The following is a 22,754-nucleotide window of genomic DNA, read 5'->3' as shown; positions in this document are numbered from 1 at the left end:
CTGAATCTGCTCTGGCACAAGGCCACAGTGGAATACGTGCAGCTGACATCAAACAAGACAGTGCACTCCGAGAGGACAGACACGAACATGGATGTCCTGTCTCACTATTTTTTCCTCTGCTGCTCTGCACTGATGTTAGCTTAGCTTTCAAAAGCTGCAGTGACCACCTGCTCTGTTTACTGAGGAGAGATGATGCCGTATGTGGTGCTTCCCTCTAGAGGCTATTATAGGTACTGAACCGTAACTGAGCAGACTGACTTTAGATGTTACATTTTATCAGTTCAAGGGGGAAACTTTGTCATTTTTAGAGAAAATGAAAAGTGTTTTAGGTCTCAATTTTGCTCATTTGTTTAATTAAAGCAACAGATCTATTATATAGAGAACATGTCATTTCCAAGGTGTGCAATAATGGAACGGGAGATGAGCGAAGCTGTAATGTTTCTCATGGATTGTGATGATGTATGCCCGTGCTGCAGATGAGTTTGTCAATGGTCTTTTTGTTAACGACAGCCATTAACAATGAAGGTGCTGAAACAATACTTTCCATACCAGCATTTTCAAGCCAGTGCATTGAGTTGCGTTGCAGCTGAAATCCATTCAGTGGAATCAGTTTTGCATTGATTGTCGTGAGAGCCAGTGATTAGCAACGACTGGTTTCATGTTTTCAGACTGTCAGCAGTGATTCTGTCTGGAAGTCAGGGAGCAACTTCCTCCAGGTCTCTTATGTAGCAAGTCCATTAAAGGATCCCGTTTCACAAACACACTCAGATTACATTCCATGTTTATAGTTGCTTCTTCTTTTATAATTATTTATTTAATAAGGACTGGTTTGCAGATTGTTCCTGTGGTGCTGTGAGAAGTCACACTGAGTTATAAAAAGACTGATTTGTGTCTCTTAAACCCAGAGGGGATTTTGTGTTAGAGACAGCACCCAGAGGAGGCAACTGTGTGTGTGGGTATGTGCACATCAGGATATTGCTGTCACATTGCTTAAGTTTTGTCTACTGGCTGTCTTCATTTTTCTGGCACTACCCAAGCATTGTGTTCTTTCTATGACTCGGCATGTTGTTCTGAGGTAAAAGCCCTACATATAGGCTGTAGATCATTATAGTTGAGCTTGTTATTTCAAATTTAAAGGTCTGTGGGCAGTTTCTTGATTTATTTAAAAGACATTTAGCCAAAAAAGCTTGTTTAAAATACCAAGTGGCTTAATTTTAAGAGAAATAGACTAATCTTTAGTATACTCAGCATTTTTTTTTTCTTGCAGTGTATGGCAGTTTTTCTCTTCATTAGCTGCTATGGGTATAGTTTACCTCAAGATAACCCAGTTTACTGTAAATATCTGTGCACAGTGTCTTGTTGCACAAACTTTTAGATGTATTGAGATATTTATTCACTTACTCTTCTATAAAAATCTGAAAAACCAAATAAAGCAGTATAAACAAACTGTACTTAATCTTTGTGTTTGTCATCCAAGTCAGATTCTTGCTTGTGTCCTGCAGGTAAAAACTGGGACCTCAGTGCTGCTCTAAATGACTATGAGGAGCTAAGGCAGGTCCATACTGCCAACCTGCCGCAGGTCTTCAACGAGGGCCGCTACTACAAGCAGCCAGAGACGCGTGACACGCCCACCCATGTCAGCAAGATTGACAAGCCATGTGCCCAGAAGCAGGAGGACAATGCGCAAGGTAGCAGGACAGTCCTTTTCTCTTGGAGCACCTGCTTCAAACTTATCCATTCAATAACCTCTTGTATTCTCTTTTAGAGAAGCGTCTGTCCCGCGGGATCTCCCATGCCAGCTCTGCTATCGTCTCCCTGGCGCGGCTGCAGGTGGCCAATGAGTGTACTAGCGAGCAGTTCCCTCTTGAGATGCCCATTTACACATTCCAGCTACCAGACCTCAGCGTCTACAGCGAGGACTTTAGGACCTTCATAGAGAGAGATCTGATAGAGCAGTCCACCATGATGGCTCTGGAGCAGGCTGGTAAGTACTTTAGGATATAATAAATTCATTTAAAGTACTTCTCCTGCAACTGATATGAGATATGTAAGAAAATCACATGCATTTCCCTGCATTACCTATTAGGATTACATTAAACCCCTGAAGCCCCGCAGAGAAGCAGCAAAGGTAAATGCCAGTGAGTCAATAAAGCAGACAGATGCACTGGGTGAGGCTGATGCTGAGCAGATCAGAGCAGCACCATCTGTAAGCAACACAAAAACAACTAATTCAAAGCATTCCACATCCCAAGTGATTCATTTCCCAGCTGATACTGAAAGAGAAGAGCTTGTTAGAGGAGTTTCAAATCTACCAGCACACTTCCTCACAGCTTCCCTAGTTTTGAACCCAATCTGGGAACAACTCAATAAATGAGAGAGTCTTAGAGCTTCATTTTTAACTATATAATCAACAGTAAGATATATTTGTTTATCTCTGGTGATAATTAAAATCTTTTAAAAAGGGGTTTAAAGGGTTTAAAAAAATCACAGGTACAGAATGAATCAAAACTAAATGCCTTACAGACTGGGGGTACTCATAGATTTCCATGAGATGTGTAGTAGTACAACTAAAAAAGGCCCAATCAAGTCAAGCAACCAGTTGTGTATTAGTCTCACTTAATAGCTAGTTAATTCCTAACTGTTCACCTGTACGGCATGTGGATCACGCTTACATCATTAAAAAAAAAAAAACATGAGAAGTGATAGCAGATTATCTTTTCTATAAATTAAATTGGGTAGCTAACAAGAAATGGTGCAATTGAGAAATGGTAAAGAACAATTCTGCAATTTGATCACAGCTAAACTCAGAACTAAATCATTCTGAAGTTCCCGTGTTATTACTGTAGTTAAATAAATTAACCAGTTAGATCTCTTCAATCTCACAGCACTGTGACTCAGCGTGGAGTGCTGAGGGCTGTGAAACCGTCATCTTTTTCTACAAGGATGAAGGCAAGGTGGTGAAGAAGCAGCAGCAGAAAATATAGTAAAAGGAACACCTTCAAAGTGCTTTTCAGGAGACCACTGCTTATCTGAGGGTGCTGATAGCATACAGCCAGAATTACCCTTAAAGTTCTGTTTTACAGACTAATCTGAGATGTAATAGGTAATGGACACATAAAGTGTACAGACACAGTTTTTCTATACTTGCTAGTGCACCAAAGTGGTTATTGTTATGACTTTTCTAGTACAGCTTTTAGATCTAATATTTGAAAGCTCAATGCAATCTCTGTACAAGTTGTAACAGTTTACTTCAAAGATGAGTTCTCTATTTCAAATTAAGTTTTTGTTCATGAAACCTACAATTCGAATATGCATTTCTTGTTTTTAAGACTTTTTACTGAATTTACTGAAGAAGCTCTGCAGCAGTGTGCAGTTTTAGATAAATGTTTTTTTGTTTGTTTATTTATAAATCTTTAAAACATACAGACTTTATCTACTGGACCCTTTGATAAAGTTGTATATACACAGAATATGTCCTGCGTAGCATGTTATCCTTCAGTGACAGAGATGGAAAGGAATAGCAGATCTTTAATGTTGCTCAATTTAATTCAGTTCAATGATCAAATGTTTTAAAGAAATCTCTTTAGGTCACATCTCCTGACCTTTGAGTGCCATAGTTTATTTTTTGTGCATTATAATTTTTTCATTGTGGTGACGTTGTGAGTCTGCAGAATATCCCAGTGAGACACTGTGTGGACTGCACAAGTACACTTAACTCTGCCTTGTAGATTAATCCGAAAAATGTGTTTTCCTGTCTCAGTTCTTCAGTTTTGTATAGATCTCATTTAAAAAAAGGTTCCTTATGATGCACTGACTGGGCTTTTCAGGTCGTCTGAACTGGTGGTCCACCATGTGCACTAGCTGTAAGAAGCTGCTTCCTCTGGCCACCACAGGGGATGGGAACTGCCTTCTGCATGCCGCTTCTTTGGGTGAGCTATTTGTTCACTGTGAAATCCATAATATTATGAATGTTGTCTTTGTTGAACAGCAGTCATTGCTTTGTCACAGCTGCTGACTCAAGAAAATGGAGTGAGAGAGTTAAATAAGTGAAAAAGGGAGAGGAATAACTGACTTACACATTACAGGAGACTGTCAGCTGTTGACTTTAAGAGATGGCAGCATCTTCAGGTATGTGCTAAAGGAGATTCTTGTCTCCCCAGTGTGAGGGCTGCTTGAGCTGCAGTGGGCCAGCAGGACCAGAGTTACTGTAATCTGCACTGACAAGCTCTGTCTCTTGAAGACATTCTTAGTGAATGAGCTGAGGTCATCTCTGAATGACAGCATGAGCACAATCTCAGCACATTTAAGATCAACGACATCTTGTTTCAGTCAGCCTTGTTGGCTTTATTGTTTCATACACTTAATCACAGCTTGCAGTAATGTGTCATATGTTTGTGTGTTGATCAGGGATGTGGGGTTTCCATGACAGAGACTTGATGTTGAGGAAATCTCTGTACACCATGATGAAGAGTGGAGCGGAAAGAGATGCTCTGAAGAGAAGGTGGAGGTGGCAGCAAACCCAGCAGAACAAGGAGGTGGAGAAAGGGTTCATCTTTTCACACTGTACTTTTTAAATGAATAACACCATCTTTCAGGAATGATACATTAATAAGAGCAAGTGTATAAGCACCGATTTTAGCTTTACTGCTGAGCAGCACTTCTGGATTTTTGCTGATACCAAGTGAGCGTTAGTACTGTAGCTACACTGCTAATACTTTCAAATCCTCTGCACTTCCTGATGTTCATGGATTAAAGCATTTTAAAATCTATTAGAAAAATTGTGTCATCAAAGATGGCTCGGGAACAAAGTAGTCCAGATGCTTGTGATTTAAAACGGCCTAAGGCAGCCTAGTGATCCAAGACCCACCCCATGAAATACAGCACTCTGATGAGTGTAGGCAGAGATCACTGCTGCATGACAACCACCTTTTCTCCAGTTATCCATATAACATAACAGCTACAGATAAATTGTTCATGCCCACAAATGCAGAGAGCTCCAAACAGCTTAAAATAGGATGCAAATGGCAAGAAATAATCAGTAATAGTAACTGTGTTGGTGTGCAGTGTACATTCAAAGCTGAATTTAAATTTTTTGTGGTGTGTTTTGGTGTAGTCTGGGTTGGTGTACACTGAGGAGGAGTGGGAAAGAGAGTGGAACGAGCTGTTAAAGTTGGCCTCCAGTGAACCTCGCACTCATCTCAGCAAAAATGGGAACACAAGTGGAGGGTAAGGTCTTCAACTCACATCCCTAAAAATCCAACAAGAATATTTGTGTTAAACTACCAAGACTCCTCACATGTTGCATCATTTAACCAGAATCCTGCCGTAGTTGCACTATTATCACTGCATGATGTGAAGAGAGTGACAGAAAGCAGCAGTGGCTGGTTATGTAGCTTTCATCCAACACCACACATTACAGCTCTGCTGTGGTTCATAGTTTTGTGTGTTGAAGCACAGGAGAAGGCCAACTCCTAGTTCCCACTCTGTAGACTGCTTCTCTTGCAAACTGCTGTCACCCCCACCCCCCTCCTTCATTTAAAATAACAATGTGAGACTGTGCCATCTACTGGCTGCCACCTGCACTAATCATTTCGGCTGTAACAGCCTACTGTGAGCTGGGGGTTACTTTTAGGTGAAGCAAGTTACGTAAATATATGTTAGAGTGACTTATTTTATGCTACAGAGGCGGATTGGAAACTAACTCTGGTTTCCTCTTCCTACGCACACAGAAATATTGTGGTTTGTCTGTGAAATAAACATGCATATGTTCTCACGTAGACACTAGCAGCTCGTTTGGGGAAGTAAAAACAACTGTGTGCAGATAAGAAATACATTAAAATACCTTTTGGATGCAATCAGCCTTTTATTTGACATAAGAAATGAATAACAATCAACACAAACATTGTGTTCTGTTGACAGCAACAGCACATTATTTTTACATGACTTGTAAAGTACAAAACCCTCCATCACTGAAAATATCCCTTTTAAGAGAGTAATTTAGTCATTTCATCTGGAGGTTTGAACTTCTCATTGAGTTTGCTAGTAATACAGTAATAAGGTTAGGGATGTTTGATGGTCCTAGTGTGAGATGAGCCTCTGAATAGGTTGAGTGGGATTCACATATTAACAGGCTCTTTATTAGAGTGAATTTGGCAGTGTGGTTGTTTGTGTGGCTGACAACTTAATTGTTCCACATCCTCCGGTTCCCTGGTGGTTGCATGCTTGAGAGCTCTGCCTCTCCTCTCCCCTTTTCCCTCTCTAGCTCTTTTTTTTTTTAGATACATCTATGAAAAGATGGATGTAGTCATCCTGTCTGCTAAGGGCAGCCAAAGTGGAAAATAAATCCAAATACACAGATGAAACTTGCACAGAATTAGTATGGACATTTAATATAACAATGTCCCTCTGTGTTATGTGTTTTTCTTTAGGGTGGATAACTCTGAGGATCCAGTCTACGAGAGTTTGGAGGAGTTCCATGTGTTTGTGCTGGCCCATGTATTGCGCAGGCCGATTGTAGTGGTAGCTGACACGATGCTCAGAGACTCAGGAGGAGAAGGTAGATGAACCACATCTTGGCATGATCTTCCTGTTGCACTGTAAGAGTTGACACCACCATGTTCTTAATTGAATTCCAGCTTTTGCTCCCATCCCATTTGGAGGGCTATACCTGCCGCTGGAGGTGCCTCCCAGCCGCTGTCACTGCTCCCCCCTGGTCCTGGCCTATGATCAGGCTCACTTCTCCGCACTGGTGTCCATGGAGCAGAGAGACCAGCAGAGAGAGCAAGGTAATCATATGGCACAAAACTACTTCTAGTCTTCACAGGAAAAAAGTTGTTGACAACGTCAGGTTTAATGTAAATCTTTCTTTAACTCTTCTCATCATGGCCCAATCAATAGCTCAGGAGTCTTTGCTTTTAACCTTGTGGGATAACTGCAAGAGTAAAGGTGGAGGGGTTTGCCTGTCCTTCTAGAGGTGAATAATGTATAACACAGCAGTCTGATTACCTGTGATCCATTATTAAACCAGGCCAGTTCAGGCAGCATTAAGCAGGGAGTGGCTAGTGTGGAGGAAAGTAGGCATCATGCTGCTTCTCTTTTTTCTACCAGCAGTGCATGTGTCTTTTGAAGTTCAGATTGTTCGATTACTTTCTCATGGTAGTCTGTTTATGTGTTTACGTCTTTCACAGGGGTTTGTAAAATGGAGCTCTGCAGAGCATATTGATTGGCTTAAGTTGTGGCTAGGGAGAGCAGATTTTCCATTGTGTTGAGTGACTCTTGTTTTTGTCTTGTTTTGCCCATTCAGATGCCAGTACTCCCACTCCGGATGCATTACTTATTCTCGAGGTCAGAGCATTCCTCACATGGAGTTCCTTTAATTGACAAATAGAGTGGATCTCCTTGACAACCAGTCTTAGCAGTCACGGCACTCTTCTGTGTCTGGCTCAGTGGGTGGAACTCACTTGTCATTTGTGTGGGCAGCCGGCCAAATCTGTCTCCGTTTATGTTTCTCACTCTCAAGTAAAGACACACTTACGCAAATAGTTTCTTTCTTACCCTGTGTCTTCCCCCTTCTACTTCTCTGTTTTTTTTCTTGAAAATGTAAGGTATTTTTCTTTATATAATAAACTGATAAATGATAAACTCTAACTTATTTATGAAGTCAGCGTATGGCCGCAGACACTTGTGATTACTGAGCTGCCATCTCTGCCTTGAAATCATCCCCTTTAATGTCCCAGCAGCACATCAAAGCCAGCTTACCCCACAACCCCCAACCCCTCATTACTTCAGTGAGCGTTTCAGTGTGAAATGTGGGGTTTCTCTTCTCGTCCACCAGATGGTGCATATGTTCAAATAACCTGGTGCAGCTCAGTCACAACACTTCTCCATGGCTGTACTTTTTTCATGTGGGTACACTGTGTCCTGTGATAAGATCAGAAAGTCTGCAGTCTCTCTTCAGGATGTTTTGAAAACACTTGTGCCCCTAACAGAGTGCATTCGCATGTCATGCGATAATTCATATCACTAAACAATGATGCACATTGAAAGTCTTTCACACATGCAAATGAACAAAGTGTAATTTCAAAAAGCATTACTGACTTGTCATGCTGCTTTTTGTATCTCTGAACAGATGCCAGAAAGGCGGGCCTAATCTTCCACTGCCAATTAGGGCAGGGTCACCCCAGCCCGCCTATAAGCCCTCACCACATCACCGCATATGGGCAGGGTCCTCAACTACTGGGGCCCTGACAAACCAACCCTCTCTCCTGACAGTCAGGCCACTGTGTGGATGTCTCAGGTGGATGGTTGCTGTTAATTTCCCCCCTGTTCAGCGACGAGCATCTGAGGGACTGCTGGCCTTGTGTGTGTTCAGGTGTCAGAGGCTGAGTTAGAATACTGGCTCATTCTTCAGCCCTCTGTGTGGAAGGTTATAGCGGAGACCCTCCAAGTAACCTGACTCTAAATCTCACAGACAGATTATGCTTCTCCTTTTACTGGCTGCTTGCACAGCATCTGGGGCTACATTGAGGATGAATGATGACAAAACAACAATGGAGGGGTGAATGCAGCCAGAGGTTATTTCTTTGAGATCAAAACTTTCTTTTACCTTTGTTTTTATGAGCTCATCCCAAAAATGCCATCAAGTAGTTTTCTCAAAGGGCACTCAGGTGAACCAAGAGCCCATGGGTGTGTTTTCTATCCTTTAAAACTGCTGCTCACCTGCTGCGTGATAATGACTAGCTCCTCAGTAGATGCTGCTGCCTGTCTTTCATCAGGTTGTTTGTGCTTCTGTGGTCAAATGACGTATGAGAGGAATTGACCCTTTGGAAAACTCTGGAGCTATTTCAAGCTCTGGTCTCAATACCAAAACACTTCCAGGTTTTCTTTGGCTTTCCATCATTAAACTTCTAACACCCATCCGAATGAAGAAAACGGTCATCTTTTATACAGAGACCACCTACCTAAGAGTGTGGTGTAACCACCCAGCTTTTGCCAGGGGTCACATCTCTTTCATTTGAATACGCCCAGTGTTATACTCACCATGCTGTCAGAGTAATTAAGTCAGTATAGCGATCACTGCTGAAGTTCTACTGGCTGTGTTTTTGTCTTACTTCAGATGTAGTGTGCCTGCCTGTAATTGCCATCTTGATTCTGCTGTTAAAATCTTCTCAGGCTTGTTAATATGCACGGCTGCTGTTTGCGCTTATGAATTGGACCCTGTAAATCTGCAGCTGTGCAGACTGGCCAAAGTCAGGAATTTGAATTTGTGCATATTCCAGTTGTACATATTGTTTTTGAATCACAATACAGAGTAAAACATTGGCTGAGTGTTCCTGCTGTGAATCAAACCTTTAATAGGTGGTTTTGTCTTCCTAAAGGGGTGAAAGAAGGGGAAGGATCCACCCTCATTCTGTTCTCGTGATAGAAGACATGATGTATTTGCGGCTCATGTTTTGCAAACCAATAAAAAGGCGAAAAAAATGATGTTTATGTCCAGTCAAATTTGATGAATAAATGCTGAGAAAGCTTAATTTGCAACAGCTGTTTCCTCACAGGTTACACCCAAGTTTGCTCCCCTTCTCTCCTGAATCAAGTTGCAAACTGAGCACAGCATGGCAGACTAGCTGCTATGTAGCCTAGTACACAGCTCACATACCACAGAAGGCTATGATGTCATGCATGCATAAGCTATGGGAATTGGTCATTCAAGGACAACAAAACAAGGCTGCCAACAGTGATAGTAAATACATTACAGCACACTTCAGTCCCCCAGAGCTCAATTGGCAGTGTTGAATCTCTGAATCTGGACCGGCTCCAAGCAGGAACAACAGCGCACACAGCACTTTAGAATGGCGAGAAGGGAGGACAGCTGCATCGTGGGAGCCAGGACGCCACCTCACAGACCTCCGCTTGCCTCCTGCATGACCCAAGTGGGAACTGAGTGGGAGCCAGTTCACTGTCTTCTGCCTGCCAGTGTGTGTGTGTTTGTGATCATGACTGATTTTTCTGGGCAAGGCTGTTCTTGGAAAGGCCCTTCTGGAAGAAAACATTTTTCCTCTCAGTTTACAGTGCTGCCATGCCAGCACTCTCGTCACTGTTTGACTTTGTAGCTGCAGGTCACGATTTTTTTTAGAAAGTCTGCGTTTTGGATGGACAGACAGACATATAAGGACAGATTTCTGGACAAAACCTTGTTTGTTATCAGTGCTCTTAATAATGTCCAAGCAAGGGTGTGGTCAGATGTTGTCTGTCAATTGTTATCACAGCTCATTTACCACCAGCTTTCTGAAGCCTAACATTGTGTATAACCAGAGTCACTCAAACACAAGAAGAGGAGAGTTTGACCTGCAGTGTCCTCCTGGGCACAGGAGAGGAGAGTGCTACTGGGAATCTAAGTCTCCATGAAGCCTGCAGAGCACAGCAGCCTATTGGCAATGGAAGAATTGATGAGGCCAGGAAGAGACTGAGTCTTCCATCTGGGTCTGACAGTGAAGGCTGGAATGTCCTCAGCCTGAACAGCCTGCATCTTTCTGCAGTCATGTGAACAACAGCCCCCACACAAGGTAGCCTGAGGAGAGCTGTCATGTGGGCCAGTGAGGCCCAACTAGTTCTCCTCGTACTGTTGTTTTAAAAGGGCACCCACACATTCTCACAAAAACATCTACTGTAAACGCCTGCACTGTGTACACTGTTAGCAGGTTTCCCACGAGAGGAAGCCCAGCTAGGTGTCTGTTTTATATTGTGTGTCCACTGATTAGTGTTGAAAACATCTTCCTGCTTGTGAGTAGCTGATCATATCAAAGGATGAATGTAAATTATTTCAGCAGCTTTTATCTCACACCACTGTCGATTACTAAAGCAAATAATGTTGTGCAGCCCTGAGCTACTGTGGCCCTGAGGTTTAAAACCCCAACAGAAAACATTGTTAACAACTTGTGCTTTTTATTCTGTTTAGTTTTTGTGTATCTGAAAATGTGTTCTTCTAATTCTATTCTGTGAGATGTTGAGTTTTTTTTTTAATATCCTTTGGAAATTCTGTTTTTAACTAAGTAAACAAGGAGGTCAACATGTCAAAACACTCACCAGTTTTTGTCCAGTTTTTGTGCAGATGTTCAGATGTCAGAGGTCCAGTCTTGTTCTCCTTGACAAACCAGTCCCACCACGACCTCTATTTGGTAGCTGTGTTGTATTTTTTAGTTCTATCACATTCAGTGTCTGAATGCTCCAGATTTATGACAAGCCAGATTTTTTAGTTTTATTTTTCAGATCATTCAAAAGTCAAAAAGACTGGCCATCTGTGTTATAACACAAATAATCAAGTTTGACTTTGGTTCTTCTCTCTATGGATGAATTGCACTGGTTACAGTCACTTTCTTGCCTAAAAAATATTGGAAGTATCCCCAGGATACTTTTTTCTGGACTGACAGGCAGTGGTATTATGTTGTCATGTTAGCTTGCAAGAGAAACGGTGGCATGCAATGTTGCTTCTGTTTGGAAGGCTGGACCAAACTGATGTTCTGATAATCTCATCTCTTACAGCTGTTATCCCTCTGACTGACTCGGAGCACAAGCTGCTGGCGCTCCATTTTGCTGTAGACCCTGGCAGGGACTGGGATTGGGGGAGGGACGACAATGATAATACCAAGCTAGCCAAGTAAGTCCTGTATACTATATCATGGGTGATGCTTATCAACAAAGCACACAGGGTTGCTCACGAAAAGTGAGAGAGTGAAAACTGCAGGCCAAGGCAGTTCTGTCAGTCCACCCACAAGGCTCTGTGTGGGGGATTTAACTCTGATTATGAGATCTGGGCTCGGGTCACTTCAAAGAGTGTGTATTGAGAGAACAAATTGTGAGTCACGTCAGTCATCCATCACGTTTCCCAGGAATGGCCCATCTAAAGCAGGAACACCCTCTCTGAGTTTAACAGAGTTTATGTAAGGGGTTCTGTTTCACATTCCTTCCAGTCAGTGGTTTAGCTTATCCTCAAACAAGCTGCAATATGAACAATGTGGACACACATAGAAAAGATGCTCAAACCCTCTCCTAATACCTCCTCTTTATTATTGCAATGCAAACATCGTTTATCTGATGTACAACCCGTGACTAGTAGCCGATTTCTTTCTATTCCGTGACCTCCGATGCATGATACATGACACATGATACATACTTTTCTTAAAATCATAATTTGTGAAATGTATCATGCAACTTCCTGTTGATGATGGATACATGTTCTTCCACAGTCTTATCTTGTCTCTGGAGGCCAAACTCAACCTGCTGCACAACTACATGAATGTAACATGGATCCGAATCCCATCTGAAACAAGGGTGAGTGTGTTTCTCACATGTGTGTTGTATTTGTCACAGTTAATTTAGCTTTGGAGAGACTCCCTCATTCCAGATGTCCCTGAAACCCCAGAGTCCAATCATTCAGTTTTATTTACTGTCAAAATGCTATAATCTGTGGTATTTATGTGTGTACTGGTTATCTGTCATCAAAAATAGGCAGTTGAGTTCATTCTGAATTTTTTTCTTTTGGAAGTTTTTTTTTCGTGAGAGGAATTTTAATAGCTCTCTCCACATCTTTAAATTGTGATCTTAATCTTTGTCCTATATTTTCTTTGGTTTTTCTGTGTGTCTGACTTTATGCAGGCTCCCTTGGCTCAGCCAGAGTCTCCCACAGCCTCTGCAGGTGAGGATGTCCAGTCTCTCGCTGAATCAATGGACTCTGACCGTGAGTCTGTCGGCAGCAATTCTAACGTCAACACTGGCAAGCCAAGCAAGGAGAAGGACAAAGAAAAGCAGCGAAAAGACAAGGACAAGAGCCGGGCTGATTCTGTAGCCAACAAACTAGGAAGCTTCAGCAAAACACTGGGTATCAAGCTAAAGAAGAATATGGGAGGTCTAGGTGGCCTTGTGCATGGCAAAATGAACAAATCGAACTCTGGCTCAGGTCGTAATGGGGAGAACGGAGGGGAAAAGGCAAAAAAGAAGGAATCCAAGGCAACCAAGGGAAGCAAGGAGGAGTCGGGCCAATCTACAAGCTCCACTTCCTCTGAGAAGGCCACCAGTCCTTCCCCTACAGACAGAGATAGACCGTCCAGCTCATCCCCAACTGAGAGACAGGATAGTTCAGGGAGAAGCTCGGGGGACAAGACCTTGGAAAACTGGAAATACAGCACAGATGTCAAGCTCAGTCTCAACATCCTGCGGGCTGCCATGCAGGGAGAACGCAAGTTCATTTTTGCAGGGCTTCTGCTCACCAGCCATCGACACCAGTTCCATGAAGAGATGATCAGCTACTATCTGACAAACGCCCAAGAGCGGTTCAGTCAGGAGCAGGAGCAGAAGAGGAAGGAGGCCGAAAAGAAGCCCCCTGCCGCTAATGAGGTGGCTGTAAAGAACCCTGAGAATGAGAGTGTCTTCCAGAGGGAAACATCAGACAGCTCACCTCCAGAGAGCTGCTCTCCCATCCTGCCCCATCACACCTACAACAACTCACAGTCTCTGCTTGGTCTCAAGATGCAGGGCAGAAACAGTCCTACTCCTGCAGCCCCTCTTGTTTCTGTCCCAGTCCCTCCTCTCACCCCGCCAATAGCTCCGCACCATGTCTCTCACCCGGCCCCAACCCCAGCACCTTACTCCTCCCCTAGTATTGGTGCTAAGAGAACTGGGCCTGTTCCTGTGTCTGCCCACTACAGCCATACACCCCCCATCCAAAGGCACAGCGTGATTCACTTACAAGATGTCAACATGCAATCCTCCATCTTCCAAGATGAACCCTATAAACCTGTGGTAGGCACTCTAAAGACGTGCGCCACCTATCCCCAGCAGAACCGCACACTCTCATCCCAGAGTTACAGTCCTGCACGCCTGTCAGGGGTCCGCACTGTTAACACCATGGAAACCCTGGCCTACAACATGCCTGGCGAACACAAGTCCCACACTTACACAAATGGATTCAATGCGGGAGACATTCAGGACTGCCTTGAGTTTGCTGATGAGGACAACTCGTCTCACACCTGGCTCAACCAAGACAAAACCAAAGGGCGGAGCTCTGGAAGCCCTTTGTACTGCTTTCAGCAGCGTCGCTGCAAGAGGGAGAACTGCTCCTTCTACGGGAGGCCAGAGACAGAAAACTACTGTTCATACTGCTACAGAGAGGAGCTTAAACGCAGGGAGAGGGAGAGCAAAATGCAGAGGCCTGTATAGCCATCACTGCTACTTCAGCCACAACACGGCCACAAGAGACTTGAGGGAATAACACCATCTGCGCTCTGCATTTTGAATTACACAAAAGCAAACATTTCCCAGTTGTTTTTGTTTCTTTTTCTTTTTCTTTTTTAAAGAATGCTCACGTGTTCCCATCACCCTTCCCTTGTTAGTAAAGATTACTTTATGATGGGGGAAGTAGAACTTGAAACAGGGAGCAGCTTTGGCCAGATGTTTTCTTTTACTTATGTCTCATTAAATTTAGTCTTTTACTTGTTTTAGAGTAAAAGTCATCTCTGTGATGTAATTTGTCTGTATGTGAAGGAAAGTTCTTTATTTTTTGAAGTACAAAAGATTTGCATCTCATCAGGAAGGAACATTTTAGCTCTTTTAATCAGTTTGGATGCAATACCTCTGCCTGGTTCTTCAAAATCTCTGTGGAAAATTTGTAGTTGTTTTGCAATCACAAGAAATTTAACGGGGGAATAATATTAGACTTTAAAGCAATAAATTGGTGATTTTTGCTACACTCTCTCCCAGTTTTGTCTATGCACCAATACTGTAGTTACTGTAGGTTAACTATGTCTTGTAAATTGTAAAAGAATGTCACAGTGTGCTTTTGTAAACAAATTGAACTACAGGAATTCAAATGTAAGCATTATAGATTGTAATGTCTGATTAGGATGAAGGGTAAAACTGTCATTTATTAATTGTACCTCTGTTCTTGCCATGTTAGGAGGGGTTTCCTGTGTCATAATCGGACTCAAAATATTGTGCAAGATTTCATTTCATGTTTTCGCCCCACAAGCACTGCCAAGCTGGCTTCTTAAAAAGAACAAATTACAGTCCAAATATTCAAAATATTTCTGTGCCAAACACCAAACAACATGCGTAAGTTGAATTGCTTCTCAAATATGCAGTGTTTGTTTATGGTGTGTTTCTCTGAGTTGCCTGTCGACTACTCTGCTCGGTAGATGTGTTAGATGAGATGAACTGTGAGTTGTGAAGGCAGGCTGGTGTTTAATTGTCTGAAGTGTTATTATGTGTCTCCCCTTCCCCTCTTTCCTCCACACACACACACACACACACACACACACACACACACACACACACACATCACAATGTGCAATCATGCTAATAGCACTATGTGGTGACCTTCAGTATAAACGTGTCACCGGTCCAGTGTGAGATTGTTCTTCTTCCATATCTAGAGGCCGTTAAAAGAAGCACCTGCTGCTATGAGCACCTCAAGCCTTTGTGATCATCAGTGCTTTAACCAATCAGTGGGATTTGAAAAAAAAACCCCAGGCCTCCAAGTGCTTTCTGCTCATTCAACATGACTACTGTAAAAGACGCGGTGTTTGTGTTGCTGTCTGTTCTGGTGATGCTTGGATAATGTACCATGCTGTCCTTAACGAAGTGTTTCCTGGCCAAGGATGTCCACTGCTCCCTCGGTTTGCTTCTGTCTCTCTCCTGTACACACTGCAGTGTCGCTCCTCTTTGTTTCTATGTGACTAGTTCATGGACTCTCACCATGTTAGGACTGTAAGATATAATTTTGTATTCCTTTAAGAGTTTTACACTACTTTAAATTATTAATTTGCACATTAGGTACAGATGTAAATATGAAAAAAAAAAATAGTTTATTGTTACAAATATGGTGTGTCTGTGTTTTTTCCTGCAGCAAAGCGTGATCAGGAGGCATTTTTAAAAAGCTTATTTTCATGCACTACAGCACACTTTTGCTATCTGTTTGCTTTAATATTTCTCTCTTGTTTTCTACTGAGTGTTTAAAGGCAAGTGATAAAATTTGGAACTACTTTACCAATTTATCCGGTAATCGAATATAGTTGTGATATTTTACAAAGCAAAACTCTGATGATTTCCATTTAAATTGTTGCAGCTTAATCAGTGCTTGAAGTTACACATCATCCTTAAACGGGTTGAGCAGCAGATTAGTGCCGCATTTCCATAATGCTGCAAGACTTGCATGAGACAGATTAAAGGAGCACACTGTTAATGTAAAGGTCAGTCTGCTCAAAATGGAGAGTTGCAATCAGCTTGTGAAAAGAGTCATAAAACGTCTTTCATAGCTGTGGTGAATTTTTATCAAGTCAATGAAAAAAATTTTTTTAGACATTTTATTGTCAGGAGTATCGGGTTTTAAGGACAGCTTATGAATGCTAAAAGTCAGTTACAGTTTGGCCTCGGCTGTACTGATTTATTTTTGTCCAATTTTCTAGCAGTGCAATCTTTAAAATCATGGCCAAATTGATTTATTACACATTGAAGTAATGGGATTTTTTTCTGCTCTATAATTTGGGTCAAACACCAAAAACAACTCAAACAGCCTGAATCTGAATTTTAAAACTTGGATGTGTGCTGAAAAAATGTAATTAGTTTTGGCTTTTTTGGACAAGTCAGACAAAAGAGGGAGGAGAATATTCCCACCAAAACTGGCTTGGGGTTGCAGAGTTGAGGATCTCATGTGAGCTGTCAAGTAGGGCAGCATTCCAGGCTGAGATCTGCAGCAGTGCCTTTTTCTCCAAATACACCTTATCAGTGGCAGGAGGACTGACACCAAGCTGAGGAACGGGCATGCAAGAAACCACAGAAAAATCCAATACTTCATTTGTGAAAGGTCTCCTCTCCTGCCTGAAACATTTAAAAAATGGGGAGGGTTTTCTACATGAAAGCATTTCAAGACAAGTGGCATTCAACATCACATAGATTGACTCACAAAAATCACAGATCTGCAGGGCTGATATTAATTAGGGCTTCAGTTAATCTTTTAATGCAGAGTTCAGGAGCTGCTCATGACAAAAAAAATTTTAAGACTTATGTCTGCAAAAAGTTGAGACACATTTGCACACAAATAATACACATTTAAGTATATATAGTCAAGACTTGGAATGGTTCACTGTTCTGTGAATGCTTTCAACCATTAAAAATAACATTTATCAAAGTTGAACTGCAAATACTTTTGAAGCCTTAATCATAATTGGCATTAAATGTCATTAAGATTCCACAGAAACCAGACAAAACTCTCTACATGAGGGACTAGGCTGAAAACCAGTGTTGAATGGTAGTAAAATTTGGGGTTTTAGCCTGCACTGCATTAATAAAATCATGATTCCGTGGTGGAAGTCCCTGCATGAGAGCAGCAACACTTCAAAGAACCTCTGTCTTTGTAAAATTAAGTAAAGCCCCTTTAAAGGGCTCATTGCGCGTTTTCTAGCTTTTCTGCAGCTTTGAAACATATCATCTCAAATGTTATCCCAAGCTAGAAGAAAAATTCCAGACCTATTCATGTTTTGGTATGTTTATGGGAAAAGGAACTCGGTTTATCAGGTAGTTTCAAATGATTGCTCATGAAACTTTTGAAACCAACTGCCAGTAGCCAGGAACTGACCTTAACACCACTGCCTGCTGGCTAATCCAGTTGAGTGGTTGCTGGCTACATTAGCCTTAGCAAACATCTTCTCTTACACTACGTTTTCATTAGCAACTTAGCCTCCAGTACAATATGGGAGTTTGTAGGCATCATTATCTTTCTAGAGCTTATCAGCAGGTGATTTCTACCTAACCTTTTATTTTACCTTACCCCCTAATTCTGCATCTATATAAGTGTACGGAAAAATATAAGTACAGTGAGGAACTGAAAAACAACATAATCCATAGTGTTGCACAACTGCAGGTAATGAGTAAGCCGATACCAAACAGAGGTGTCCCGGTGTAATCTTTTTTAGGATGGTCTGTTATGCTGCTCACCTTCCTGTTCTGAATACAATTCTGGCCCAAGCATGTGCAGTTGGATTTGTCATGCTCAAAAATTGTACATGTTTTTCAAAGATTTCCCTTATGTAAGAGTTACACATTTACAAGTTCCTTCCCTCTACCCTGTGGCAGGACCAATCAGAAAATACTTCCTCCAAATCCTCTTGTTCTTAAGAGGATACTACCTCCAGGGGAGAGCTCTCATTGTTCTGAATTACTTGCAAACTATTCGGAGTTATGATGTATTTATTCTTATTTCATCATGATAATAACAGACTGATTTCTATGTGTTACAATAAGGTTCTGCAGCAAAGTAACCAGATGCTTAAGTTCCCTACCCTCAGTCCAGGCAATTATTCTGACAGACATTTAAAAAAAAAACATCGGGTGAATTATGAAATAAAATCAGCCCTGCAATGGACTGGTGCCCTGTCCAGGGTGTACCCGGCCTCTCACCTGTTAATGCTGGAAATGAATAAATGAAATAAAATAGAAAAAAAATTAAACTAAACTAACAAATAAGATTCCAAGCTACTGAGCAGTGGAAATCATTAATGAAAATGTGAAAACATTTAGACTTCGGAGCTACAGCTAGTGGTGTCCTTAGTTCAAAAATGCTTCCTGTTGTGTTAAAAGAGGAGATGAGTCTGTAAAGTGTTATTTTCTAACAATCTTTTCTCTCTTCAACAGAGAAAAGTGCAACAATCTAGCAGTTTTTTAAGTGCAAAAAAGTACCCAAATGTGTAAGGGTGACATTTTGCTAGCTTTTCATTAACATCCAGATTGAGCATGGAAAAGTAATAACTTCTGAGATCGTGTTCATACACAAGACACCTGCATTTTTACACAGTGATGACAGAAGCAAAGGGTTGTCATGGTGATCTGAAATGTAAACAAAACAGCCCTTCTACTGATTCTTGGGACGGTAAAATGCAAAAAGATAATAGAGTCAAAATCTTAAGGATTATTTCTTTTCTAATTAACAATCGATGAGATAAAGTAGCTGTACAGCTGCACCAGGCTTGAACACGTGGAAGTTATGCAGTAATGTGCAGGATGAATTGTATGCTAAGTCTCATGACTGAGATTTTGGAGACAATAATGTGGATTATACTCACTTCTACAATGTTTATCCCTCCCTGCACAGGCTATAGCTGCAAGTAGTATGGAATGGCTTAAGTTTTGAAGATGAATTGCATCCACACATTATGCCAAGTGTTAGCAGACAAAGGCACTTGGGTGTCTTTTTCTCCTCAACAGTCTGTCCTGAGCTCATCTGTCACACACTTTCCATAACAGGGTGAGACAGAGAGCATTGTCTTTTTTCTTGGAACTCCTTTTCCTGTGATTTCCTTTGAATTTGCATAAGGGACCCCCTTTCACTTTTAAAAATGACAAAGAGCTCTAATACATACAGAAACAGTTAAGGAAGCTTCCCCTCCCAAGCAGCCCAACACATCCTCCCTGTTGTTAAATGTACTAAACTATTTTCTAAACAAAAATCAGAAAGTCTGGTTTGCATTTTGTCTCTAGCATTTGTGCCTTCCCTTACATAACAGAAATTCATTAAAGGCCTTAAACGAACACAATAGCTCATAAATATTTATTCTCATGGTAACTGTGGTCTCATTATCATAGTGGGTTTAAAATGTGGAGCAAATACACATCTCAATGGGTTTATAATGTGAATATTTCATTCCCATCCACACAATTCTCCGAACAATGCCCCCTCATTAAAGACTGAAAGCCACTCTACCTGATTGTATTTACAGGTTTGTTTTCAGTAGGGTTGCTGCCTTTGATGCCTCTGCTACTCTAGATGGTATGCCAATCCCATTCCCTCCCCCCAACCACCCACCTCCCATAGCTAAGCCTTGTTCTCAGCCAGTGCCTGCCTCCAATGTCTGAGCTCATCCCACCCGCTCTGCAAAATCTAGTGCCAGCCCTGCCATGCGCTATGCTTGAGAGTGGGTGGCATCACATGGCCCTTCATCCTGCCTTCTGGGGATTGGCTTAGATGAAGGCACACACACACTTGGGCCTCAGTGTTATTAAAGCTTCGACTGTGGCTGCTGCTGACCACCTCTCTTCCTTTTTTCTGTCTGTGGAGTAATTCGGCTGATTGTCGGAGTCAGAATTGGCCACACACCTCCGTGGAGCGGACCCTCTTTCAGCTCACAGAGCCTCCCACGCTTTACACTTTGAGTAGATGGGTGCACCAATCAGCACTGGTACCACCATCCAAACACCTTCTCATTCCTGGCTTCTTTTGCCCACTCTCTGCCCTTTATTTTCATTGAGATAGTGTACTGAAAATAACTTGGCTCTGGTTCTAGGCCTAAGTTTCTGCATGAAGAATCCTACCTGATAACTGGGTGCTGATAATCAAAAGAAAAGGTGTGACTGAAAAGATAAATCAGTCAAACTGAAACCACTTCCTCCACCCCCACATCCTGCAGGGCGATACTAGCAGAAATGTGCTCAAGCTACTCATATAACTGTCTGTACTTTGCCCCACATTTGCAGCAATATACCTCACTAAAAAGACATGAATGTGTCATCTTGAGAATAAACAACAGCTTGAAAGATGTAAAACTCAGAGAGAATAAAACCCCTCACCCACACAACCAACAAAACTCCTGATCTTTTTTTGGTAAAAACAGAGAGAGGTGTGAATTATCTCAGTCAGTCCTCTGCTAATACACTGCATTAAGACTATCACTGCACAACCAGAAGCTCTACAATCATGCTGGGAAAAGATACAGGATGTATATATTTAGGAGCTCAGCTTTGATTAACAGTAATTCCCTGCCAACATTCAAAGCAAAGAGCAATCAGGAAAAAATGAATGAAATATAAACACATAAATCTAACTATCCATTATTGTTGCCACCCAAATATGCAATGACAAACAAGCTCTGGGAACATGCCTGCTGTCGTGGTCCACCATTGTGTGGTGGTGCCAGGGGTGGCAGCTTGTCTGTTTGTGTGCTCCAACCTGCCAGGAGACAGGAGGTATACAGCTTGAGCTAGGAGAATACCAGACTCTTCTTCAACAATTTTAATGCCTGCGTTCTTTTTCTTCCTTCCTGTCTCACTCCACATTGCGTATAATTCACTCTGAGCAGGAAAGGCCACCCCTGTGATTTCTTCTGGTGCCGGTGGCCACATTTGGCTGAAAAGCTCATTTGCAGTGATTTTGTGTTAAAGCATTGTACATACTTTACACTAAGGAAGGCTGCAGTTTGCAGTTTATCCTTCATTATTTAGCAGTTGCAATTTTTTTATGTGTATCTGCAGCAAACTTATCAGTCTGTTTTGCCTAAAATACAATAAGGAAGGAAGGAGTCCCTAGCATATGCTGCTCCACCCATTGTTGATACCCCAGCAGTTACTGTAAATATTTGCATGGGTGAAATGCAGGAACAAGGTGTACTTCCTGTTGCAAGAAAAATACTGAAGCACTAGGCAAGCTTTTGAGAAGAGGCAGTCTCAGTGAGGAATATCACTCCGCTCCTTTGTACAGATCTGTGCTGCAGTTCTAAAAGCTAATTTTACAGCTACACTGTAAAATCCAACCAGTTTGCCATACTAAAAAAGTAAACTGCCTTATTATTAACTTGAGTACAATTAACTAGAATAATTTTACTTTGTAGAACTTTTACAACTTTAACAAATCTGATTATGCTGTAAGTGGATGAGGTTGTGGGTGAAACTTAGATACTTAGAGGAGATACTTTTAAAAATCATGGTTTTATTATCAACATGTTTGATGATTTCAAGTTTATTGTAGGCTACTAATAAGTAATAAATGATTTAAAAATAGTTCTCGCTTTGCAGCAGGAGCGTGGTCTGGGTTTCTGCTAAAACTAAAGTCAGACTCAGGCGTCTTTGACATGGTGTAGCAGCTGCCTGGTTCATTTGTTTTACATACTGTGATGCCCGGTAACTTCAGACCAGTCACATTAATTAAAAATTCTTTATTATTCTTATCATCAACCATCATTCTAACAGGTAAATTGTATTTTTTATGTCAAGAACATGTCTATACACTTAAATGGTAATTGTAAAATGGACATGACAATAGAGTTTATTTCTAATTTGTTGTTAATAGAAGTGAACAGCATTGTGGGAAATCTTGCTCCCGCACCATCACCATTTTTCATGTACTCATCTTAATTACTGATTCAACTTAAGTATGTTTATTCATGATCTTGTCTTCCACAGTTCATATGGCTTATTTAATATTAGTATTACTAACAACTAGATTAAAATGAAGTATTCTATTAAAACCAATGTTATGTTTTACAGTGTACAGACAAGAAACACCATCAGCTGAGGTCCATCAAAAATCACAACTTCAAAGAGAAACAAGTAAAAGATAACATAAATGACTGTGTTACTTCTAAGAAATTAAACATTCCTTCATCTTCATCCTTTTAAAAAGGCCTTTGTATCTTAATTAGGATGACCATTAGCTATGGCAGCTCTTGGACCTGAAATGACTGGATTAAAAACATGCTTTATGCTTAATATTTTATAACTCTCATTTCTATCTAGTAAATATAGCCTAAGTTGAATATGACTGATAAACTGCCAAAGCTGGACAAACCCCCTGTCTTAGACATACAGTATGTCCACAATTAGATGTTGGGCACATGTCGGGGAATGTCTACCATTGTGGGACTCCATCCGCAACTTTTTTGTTTTTTTTTTTGTCTGATTTGACTTGCAGAAGTGGTGGTTAAACATTCAATCAGATTGGT

The 22,754-nt window shown here is 41.4% G+C and overlaps 1 protein-coding gene across 1 annotated transcript in view; it reads left to right on the top strand.

Moving 5' to 3' along the window:
• Positions 1–14,921, top strand: part of otud7a (OTU deubiquitinase 7A) — a 32,990-nt gene extending 18,069 nt beyond the window's left edge. Inside the window, exons 4-13 of the mRNA XM_041997840.1 lie at positions 1,503–1,688; positions 1,766–1,984; positions 3,828–3,929; positions 4,408–4,535; positions 5,114–5,226; positions 6,429–6,556; positions 6,636–6,785; positions 11,539–11,653; positions 12,243–12,327; positions 12,652–14,921. Of these exons, the coding sequence (XP_041853774.1) occupies positions 1,503–1,688; positions 1,766–1,984; positions 3,828–3,929; positions 4,408–4,535; positions 5,114–5,226; positions 6,429–6,556; positions 6,636–6,785; positions 11,539–11,653; positions 12,243–12,327; positions 12,652–14,211 (2,786 nt within the window). The 3' untranslated portion in view covers positions 14,212–14,921. The remainder of the gene's footprint in view (positions 1–1,502; positions 1,689–1,765; positions 1,985–3,827; positions 3,930–4,407; positions 4,536–5,113; positions 5,227–6,428; positions 6,557–6,635; positions 6,786–11,538; positions 11,654–12,242; positions 12,328–12,651) is intronic.
• The last annotated feature ends 7,833 nt before the right edge of the window (positions 14,922–22,754 follow it).

Source organism: Melanotaenia boesemani, chromosome 10 (assembly GCF_017639745.1).
Source record: "Melanotaenia boesemani isolate fMelBoe1 chromosome 10, fMelBoe1.pri, whole genome shotgun sequence".
In the NCBI taxonomy this organism is placed as follows: Eukaryota; Metazoa; Chordata; class Actinopteri; order Atheriniformes; family Melanotaeniidae; genus Melanotaenia; species Melanotaenia boesemani.
This window is presented reverse-complemented; position numbering and strand designations above follow the sequence as displayed.